Source organism: Triticum urartu, chromosome 2, assembly GCF_003073215.2.
Source record: "Triticum urartu cultivar G1812 chromosome 2, Tu2.1, whole genome shotgun sequence".
Lineage (NCBI taxonomy): Eukaryota > Viridiplantae > Streptophyta > Magnoliopsida > Poales > Poaceae > Triticum > Triticum urartu.
In genome coordinates this window covers 671267613-671277119 of record NC_053023.1, presented here as the reverse complement: position 1 = coordinate 671277119, position 9507 = coordinate 671267613, and the positions used below count along the sequence as shown (strand labels likewise).

The window sequence follows — 9507 nt, the reverse complement described above, 5'->3', positions numbered from 1 at the left end:
ACGACGCCTACTATGGCCTCGGGCGTCACTGATGCTGGGTATCAAGCCATGACACATCTTCGCCTCCCTCCAATGCTGGTGGTGAGCTCCCAGTCTGCTCTGGCCATCGTGTCCTCCAACAGTGACATACACAAGGTATTTGATGAAAATGGTCTAAAACCATTTTCTCGTACAATGATATGTAATATGATGTGTGGTAGAAAACTAATTTGGGATTTACATTTAAATGATATGTAGATGGCACCTCCTATGTTTAAGAATTACAAGTTTTATTTAGATGGAAGGAATTATAAGTTTTAGTTTATGTGACGTCTTTTGTAATAAATGCACATCATCAAAATGCCTAAAATAAATACAGAAAAATATGAGCATTTATATCTAAATCTACGACTTGAACCCTGTAAATGCGAATACCACGTTGTCTTCCTAACATTCAAGCACAGATTGGTGAGCGAAATTACAAGTTTTGGAAATAGAGTTTTAGTCAAATTTTAGGGATGGGTCAGAGTTGCTATTAGTCTGGAGCATCGCGGAGGAGTGCGAGTCCGACCGCACCGCGACCGAAACAGATCCAGCCCTTGCTGCTCCTCGTCTCCGTCTTCTTGGCCGGGAAGAAAGGAAGGGAAAGGAAGCGGCGGAGACCAGGCGATGGCGGCGCCGCTGGAGTTCCTGGAGGCGCAGGGCTCGACCCGGCCGGAGCTGGCGGAGTGGTACGCCGCCCTCGCCGACCTCTACCAGCGGAAGCTCTGGCACCAACTCACCCTCAAGCTTGACCAGTTCCTCGCCCTCGCCGTCGTCCAGGTCCGGTTGACTCGATCCGCCCCTCCCTACCCCCTCTCCCGGTAGTTCGTATCATGTAGCGCGCTTTGATCTGCTTTTAGGGTTGAAGGAGACTCCCTTTAGGCTCCCTGTTAGGCGAGGCGCCCCTGATCTCCCGGGAAAATATTGCCGCCCTGATTGGGAGTACCTCGTTGTTGGGAGTTGATACCAGTGGGGCTAGCTCCCTTTGGCCGAAGGTAGCTGATAAACTGGATGGTGCCAAGTTGCCAACACTCTCCCTTTAGGGTGTCTTGCACAAAACTGCCTGGCTTGCTTCAGTTCAGAGCAGTATCTTAATTCACTCCGTTGATTTGTTAATTATGTATGCTACGACCTGCACTTCGTTATGTCATGCGACCTGTGATTCACGGGTCGTCTGATGAAGATATTGAGCATTTTTTCTCATGTATTACAAATGTCATGAGTCGTATACTGAAGAGATGTCCCAGTACCTGCATGTTTTTGGTTCAATTCAGTAGCGCAGAAATCTGAAGAAGTATAATCATAATATCTTTGCTGTCTACTATAGTAATATGTCACAGATGTACATGTACCATATTTTCTGTTCTGAAAGTTTCATCATGATTCCTGAAACCCTGAAATACTTGCATTACATTTGGTTGCTTTTTCGAGATATTGCTTGCCATGTCACGGGGCTTATCACCACTGTGTGGTCTTTTCCTTTTGTACAGGCGGGTGATGCTCTGATTCAGCTGTATACTCATTTCATCTCTGATTTCGAGAGCAAGATCAATCTTCTTAAATTTGCTCACTTCGCGGTAGTAGTTTCACGCCAGTATTCAGATAAAGATGCCGGTATAAGCTATCTCGAAGGCGTAATTTCGAAGCTGCGTGATACCAAGGAATCACGGGTTGAAGAGCCCATTCTGTATGTGAAGATGCAGATTGCAAGTTTTCTTCTTGAGAAAGGGAATCAAAAGGAGTGTAAGAAACTGGTAGACGAGGGGAAAACCACTTTGGATAGCATGGACGATGTTGATCCTTCAGTACATTCGACCTATTATTGGTTATGTTCTCAGTACCATAAAGTGTGTCAAGACTATTCTGAATTCTATAAAAATGCTCTTCTCTATCTTGCATACACAACAGTGGAGTCACTTTCAGAACCATTCAAACAGGTATTGTTTGCTTACCTGCTCTTTCGGCATGAAAAGTTGGATTTGATGGTTGCTGTTTCTGATTCCAATAATTACCTGCAGAACCTGGCATTTGACCTCTCACTTGCTGCTTTATTGGGTGACAACATATACAACTTCGGGGAGTTGCTTGCCCATCCAATTGTATGTCCTTATACTTATAATTTATATGTGCATTTCATCTTTGTTGTCTGGTTACACTTTACTACTTACTCCCTCCGTTCCATAATTCTTGTCGTGGTTTTAGTTCAAATCTGAACTAAAACCAAGACAAGAATTATGGCATGGAGGGAGTACGTGATACCCATGGCTACCCCTGTAAAGAGCTAACTGTAGGCTTAGTGATGCTTGAATTGTTGAGTGACACATTCTTGTATAAATATTATTGGTTGCCCATTCTGCTTGCAAGCATGTATACTTAATTCATATTTGAACAAAAAGGAGGATGAACAGTTACATTTAGCTCCTGATCAGACTAGCAGGTCATAAAGAAGTATGTATTTTTAGTTTCTTGTAACGAAACCATGTTTATTTTGCCTTTTTGGCCTATTTTATGTCATTGTGTGAGCTTACATTCAACTGAGCTGGTCATTCTTGATAGTTGTTTTCTTATCTTTGCTATATTTTGCCTCTGACAAGAGCAATTTTTGCCATTAGAATAGAGCTATTGATTTTAAAGCTGGGAATTAAGGGGCATTCTGTTGAAATATCTGGAATTCAGTGTTGAAACAAAGTCGTGATTATATTTACTTTGTGTGGTTCAATTTCTTCATTGAAAATTTGAAGCTGGTGGTGACATTACAATTGGTGATGTTAGCTGTGAAATATTTGGCTGAATTAGTGTCAGGCTGTTTTTCAGCTGTAGTGCCTTCTTTGTGATTTTGGATCACCAAAATTTGCATGATTTTGCTGTATCTGTGTGCACCTCTAATTCCCCTTCCGGATACCATGTAGATCCACAGCCTTGTGGGAACATCGGTGGAGTGGATTTATCATATATTGCAAGCGTTCAACTCTGGCAATCTAGCGTCCTACCAGGAACTCTGCAAAGTTCACGCCGCCGCTTTGAGTGCGCAGCCTGCTTTGGTACAGAAGGAGAGGGAACTTCTTGAAAAGATCAATATCCTTTGCTTGATGGAAATCATTTTCAGGTAATTCATGTGTGGTACAATTCAAGCTAAGATGCTCATCGATGTTACCCGTCTGTTACTATTCAGAGCTAAGCTTTGTTCCCTAACCGTTTTTATCCATTGCAGTCGAGCATCCCAAGACCGTACAATCCCGTTGAGCACTATAGCTGAACAGACCAGGCTCTCAGTTGAAGATGTGGAGTATCTACTAATGAAGAGCCTCTCTGTAAGTCTAAAGCCCCTTTCTCGTCGCTGTAAAATAGTTCCAACCCTAGTTCCAGTGACACTTATTTGCTTATAAGTGAAACGATGACACCGTTACCTTTAAAATTGTAGGCTCATCTTATCGAAGGCATTATTGATGGGGTCGACGGGACTGTCCATGTTTCATGGGCGCAACCGAGGGTCCTTGGGATTGACCAAGTGAAATCCCTGCGTGACCGGCTTGATACCTGGGTCGGGAAGGTGCACACTACTTTGCTATCTGTTGAAGCCGAGACACCCGACCTGGTAGCTTCGTGATGTTCTTTTGGTCCCCTGTTGAACGATGGCTGTGACCTTACACAAAGTGAACAGATGGATTTGAAATTTGTATTGATTCTTAGGCTGCAATCTCGCAAAACCTAGAAAGATTTGTTTGTAAACATGATGATCAGTCTTGTTTTGTTTTGACGTGGAACTCGCTGTATGCGCAATGGCTCTTTCCTGACGCACCAAAGTGAAGTGAAATCTGGTTCTTGTTTGCGTACAAACCCTCTCGGTAGCCTATCATCTAATATAGCAGTCTAAGAGCATTACTAGTAGAACCCCTAAACCCTTGTAGCAGTTTTAAGGGTTGAGAAGTGCCACTTTTTGACACTTTTAAGAGTTGAAAAACAGGGGCAAAGACTAGATCCCTCAAACCCAACCCTTAAACTGCTTTAAGGGTTGGATTTGAAGGTTCTAGTCTTTGCCTCAACCCCAACCTTTAAAACTGTCATTTCATATATCACACATTTCATCATATGACATCACAAATTTCATCACATTTGACATAAAACAATAATCATTCTAGTTATTATTACAACACCGAATAAAACAATAATCATTCAAATTATTACAACAATGTTTGAGCAAATTACATAATTGTTCGAATCAAATAGGACATAGAAAAGTAAAACAAAGATACATCATGGACCAATGCGCCGCCCATCCAACTGCTAGTGGTGCTCTATTAGATCATCCCGGAGCCGACCATGAGTGGTTGCATCCTCAATCTCACGATGTGCTTGAAGAAAAGCGTGTATGCGAGAAGGATTTCTTTCCGGTTGCACACGGGTACCAACATTGTCATAGAAACAAGGGAGGTTTAACCCTCTTTCATCCTCTAGGATCATGTTGTGTAGAATCACACAACATTTCATGATGTTCATTAAGGTTTTTTTGTCCCAAAACCGAGCTGGACCACAAACTATGGCAAACCTTGCTTGCAAAACACCGAAAGCTCTCTCAATATCCTTGCGGGCTGCCTCTTGTGCCCTGGTGAAATGAGCCTCTTTTCTTGTTAAGGGCACCCCATTTTTCTCCTTGATGGACTTCACAAGAGTTGCCCATTCGGGATAGATGCCATCGGTGAGATAGTATCCCATTGAGTACTCATTGTCCATGATTTTGTAGTTGCAAGCTGGAGCATCCCCAGAAATTAATCTTTTGAACAAAGGAGATCTATTGAGGATATTGATATCATTGAGTGTTCCCGGCAACTCAAAGAATGCATGCCAAATCCATGTGTCCTGAGATGCTACGGCCTCAAGCACAATGGTAGCATCACGGCTTTTACCGCAATACATTCCGTGCCATGCCTTTGGGCAATTTTTCCACCTCCAATGCATGCAGTCAAGACTACCTAGCATCCCCGGCCATCCCCTTTTTCCATTCATTTCCATTAATCTCTTTGTATCTTCCTCGTTTGGTTCCCGAAGATACTGCTCACCGTACAGCCGAATGACCAACTTGGCAAACCTACGGACTGACTCCGTGGTTGTATCTTGCCCAATGCGAAGATACTCGTCGGTATAATCCACGGGTATGCCATAAGTGAGTACCCGCATTGCCGCCGATATCTTTTGATATGCACTAAACCCCATGATACCGGCGGCGGATCTACGACGTTTAAGTAATAGGAGGCGGCCTCACAATCGTTGACAATCTTCACAAACAAACTACGCCGCATTCGGTACCTTCTGCGGAAGAGACGAGGAGGGTATGTAGGTACCTCCGCGAAGTAGTCTTCCATCAAATGCTCGTGTCCGAGAGCGCGGTTCCGGTAGATGGTGACTCGCCCCATCTTCGACCCTCTCCTCTGATCCATCAGCTTCACGCGGTTTTCAAAGGATTGCACGTCGATGAGGAGGCTCATCATCTCGACGTCGTCGTCTTGCAACAACTCGTCGATGTCCGAATCGTCGGATGACGACCAACCCGACGAATCGGACAACGAGTCCATGTCGTTGTTGTTCACCTCCATCTACACAATACAACAAACAATAAATTGTGAGTGCCAACAATGAATCAAAAAGGAAAAAAATAAAACAAAAAGGAAGAACAGGAAGCATACCGCGGGTTGGGGACGGGAGGCGGGGGGCGTCGAGGGGAGGCGATCCGGCGGCGGGGAGCGTGGCACAGGGGCGGGACGGCGGCGGCGTCGAGGGGGGGCGGGGGGCCGGCCGGATTGGCGGCGGGCGACGGCCGGCGGCTTGGGAGGGAGGAAGCGGGAGGTTGGGGACGGGAAACTTCCCTCTCGCGCGACGGGGGAAGGGAGTGCGGGCTGGGGTCGAGCGCCCTCCTCCAACCCTCACTTCTATGGTTTGAAATTGGGTTTGAGGGTTGGACCCTTACTTTTTTTGAGGGTTTGAGGGTTTAGGGGTTCTAGTCTTTGCGTTTTTTGTTGCAACCCGCAAAAAAGCGGTTATTTATGAGGATTTGAGGGTTTAGGGGTACTACTAGTAATGCTCTAAGATCATCTACAACCGGAGCCCTCAAATCCGCCCCAAACGCTTGGGTGGCCTGACCGGACACAAAAACCGCACCCAACCAAACCTCGCAAATCTGCCTTAAATGCATGGATTGATCGGCACTCCTTGTATTCGCCTCAGATAACTGGAGGCCCTCTATACCCACATCGTTGTTGTCCCGTGCTGCAAACGGTCAAGGTCGCTGCCACCAGATGCCGCCTTGGTACGTCCAACTCCTCCCTATATGCACCTCGTGCTCCAGGTGTTCGACGAAATGTCTGAGCCGTGTTTTATATTCTTTTGGTCTTTACTTGTAGGTCACCGATGGATTTTGTCGTGGAATGGTGGCTATGGAAACAACAACCTTGATGAATTCATATTCAACTAGTTCATCACCTCATCGGACTCGGACGACAAAGATGCCGAAATGATGATGATCATGATGAGCATTCAAGAGAAGATGGAGAAGGCAGAGGAGCATGACCTAAACTTTAAGGGCAGCATGAAGGGGCGGAGAGTTATTCCCCATGATAGGATTTCCGGTGCACGACTTCTATATACAGACTACTTCATGACGGACCCAACATATCTTGAAGGCTTTTTTCCGTTGTCGCTTCCGAATGAGCAGAAATTTGTTCCTGCGTGCAGTGACTACCATGGAAAGGGCCGGTGACAACTTCAAGCTGAGGAAAGATTGTTGCAGACAACTTTCTTTCTCTCCTCCACATAAATGCACGACTTCGCTCAGGATGCTTATGGGAAGGCCGCAAATGTAATTGATACTAAAATCCGAATGGGAGAGAGCACGATACTGGAGACAACGGTGCAATTTGCACGCATTGTTGTGAAGGTGTATGGAGCAAAGTAACTGAGAGAGCCAGTTGTGGAGGACACAAAAAAATTGTTGGCAATTGAAGCATCAAGAGAATTCTCTGGTATGTTGGGTTCGATTGATTGTATGCACTGGCAATGGAAGAACTATCCAAAAGGTTTTGCGTGGGTAATATCAAGGTCACGTCAAAAGCCACCGTCATACTTGACGAAGTGTCATCGAAGGACTTGCAAATTTGACATGCTTTCTTTGGCACGTCAGGTTCGTGCAATGACATCAATGTGCTCCAACGATCTCCTTTATTCAAGAGACTTTGTGATGGGGAAGCTCCATCATGCAACTACACTGTCAACGGGCACAAGTACAACATGTGGTACTATCTTGTTGATGCTATCTATCCTCAGTGGTTGGCGTTTGTCAAGACCATATCCGATCCACATGGAAACAAACAAAGCCACTTCGCAACATGTCAAGAGGCAATTAGGAAGGATATGGAGAGAGCATTTGAAGTGCTTCAAGCTCGTTGTGGTATTGTTCGTGAAGTTGCAATAACGTGGAAAACAAAGACATTTGACAGCTCATGACATGCTACGTGATCTTGCATAACATGATTATCAAGGATGAGGGTGAAGGGGTAGCCTGCACGCATGATGTCGGCAAGCCTGATGTTCAGGTTCGTCTCTCAAAACAAGAGGCAGAGCATGCTAACTTTCTAGAGATGAATGCACACCCACAAGATCAACAAGTGCATATGCAACTTCTGAATGATCTTATGGAGTATATGTGGGTCCATACCGGCAGTGAATTTTGCATTTAACTTGTCAATTATGCACCAGGAACAATATTTCGGCTTGAACTATGTTTGAATTATGATTCTTAAGTATGAATAATTTGTATTTATGTGCACTGAACTATGTTTGGCCAAAATAATCAACGCGCATTTGTTTGCATGTATTTAATGTTTTGAAAGTAGGGATTGTGATGCAAAATGCATTATTTGATGTCCGGTCACTGTTTATGGGCACATCTAGACAAGTCCGCGGAATGAATTAGGCAATTTCTGGTTGTAAATGCTCTGACACACGTAAACAAGTACCGTAACAAATAAATCACCGAGACTGCAACACTCATTGAGATCTTTTTTAACACAGTACATACACAAACGCTCATATATATATGCACATACACTCATCCCTATAAACACATGCACGCACAACCTACCCCTGAGACACCTTCGAGAGATTAAGTTGGTGCATCATCTTGAGATTGACGAAGTTGCCACAGACGCCTTCGTAGTCGTCGTGAATGTCTCCTCCCGCTGAACGCACATCGTCGAAAGACCCGAAATAAATCTAGAAAAATGCAAACACCAATGTCTAGGACTTGAACTCTGATGGGTAGGGGATACCACTATGCTCCCAACCATCCAGTGCCGGAGCCAGGGGTACTCCCTGGTATTCCATGGAATACCAATGATTTTGGGGCAAAAAAATTACATATACATTAATACATGTATATTATGTATATATACTGAAACAGCCAAAGCGCATTCGACACATGTCCAGGTCCAGCCCACACAACAACTCAAGGCCTCAAACTGGCCGACTCTAGTCCAGTACACATCATCTATTCTCCCCTGCTAGTTGGCACTTCGTCCTCGATATCTTTCCCTGCCGCCGTTTTCCCTCTAGTTAGGGTTCCGCCGTTTTCTCCCGGGGCGATCTCATCGCCGCCGTCGAGGCATCTTTCCCTGCCGCCGACTCTCGTCACGCTGTCCGCTGGGAGCGATCCAGGCATCGTTGCCCGCTCTTGGACTGGACCGGGACGGGGCGGAGTCTAGGGTTCCCCCCAATAAACCCGATCTGTTCTCTCATCGGGTTAGGGTTCTAGATGGCTGGTGAAGGGGCTGCGGGCTCCTCTGGACTCACCGACGTGGAGAAGATGATGATGGAATTAGGCCTTCGTGAGGAGGATCTGGATGATGTCGTTTTCGATGAGAAGGAAGCGCCGCCGGAGTCACCACGGTGGGTCGCGCTGATCAAGGTCAATACCAACAAGAGCTACAGCCAGACGTGGTTCTATCGGAATATGCGATCTGCTTGGGATGTGGCACAGGAAGCGAAATTCAAGCCTTTGGAGGAGAATCTGTATACTGTTCAGTTTACTTGTTTGGGAGATTGGGAGCGAGTAATGCAGCAGGGGCCGTGGAATTTCAGGGGGGATGCGGTGCTTATGGCACCATATGATGGAATCTCGAAGCCGTCTACGGTCAAGCTGGAGACCATTGACATATGGATTCAAATCCACGACGTGCCAGATTTATATGCTCATCTAGTCAGGCCTCTGGCAGCTAGAGTGGGCGAAGTTTTGTTTGTTGAAACCCAATCCCATGACTTCACAGGGAATTTCTACCGCGTCTGGGTGCGTATCAATGTCCACAAACCACTAAAGAACGCGGTTTCAATGATCAGAGAAGGACAGAGGCAGATTTACAAAGTCAAGTACTAGAGATTGCCCGACTGGTGTGCCGTCTGTGGGATGATGGGACATCTTTTCAAAGAGCATGGCAATGGGAT

At 45.5% G+C, this 9507-nt stretch overlaps 1 protein-coding gene across 1 annotated transcript; it reads left to right on the top strand.

Annotated features, from left to right (window-relative positions):
• Positions 1-532: 532 nt before the first annotated feature.
• Positions 533-3815, top strand: LOC125539625 (26S proteasome non-ATPase regulatory subunit 13 homolog B-like). Its single transcript, XM_048703123.1, has 6 exons — positions 533-801; positions 1512-1958; positions 2040-2120; positions 2931-3127; positions 3233-3332; positions 3443-3815. Exons 1-6 carry the CDS (start codon positions 649-651, stop codon positions 3626-3628), a joined length of 1164 nt encoding a protein of 387 aa, XP_048559080.1. The 5' UTR covers positions 533-648; the 3' UTR covers positions 3629-3815.
• Positions 3816-9507: the final 5692 nt, after the last annotated feature.

What these genes read in the sequence shown, in the direction of transcription:
- LOC125539625 (XM_048703123.1), top strand. Translation starts at nt 649, where the DNA reads ATGGCGGCGCCGCTGGAGTTCCTGGAGGCGCAGGGCTCGACCCGGCCG. An exon ending in TCGCCCTCGCCGTCGTCCAG is followed by an intron (nt 802 to 1,511) that starts GTCCGGTTGACT and finishes CCTTTTGTACAG; the next exon opens with GCGGGTGATGCTCTGATTCA. An exon ending in TTGATGGAAATCATTTTCAG is followed by an intron (nt 3,128 to 3,232) that starts GTAATTCATGTG and finishes TATCCATTGCAG; the next exon opens with TCGAGCATCCCAAGACCGTA.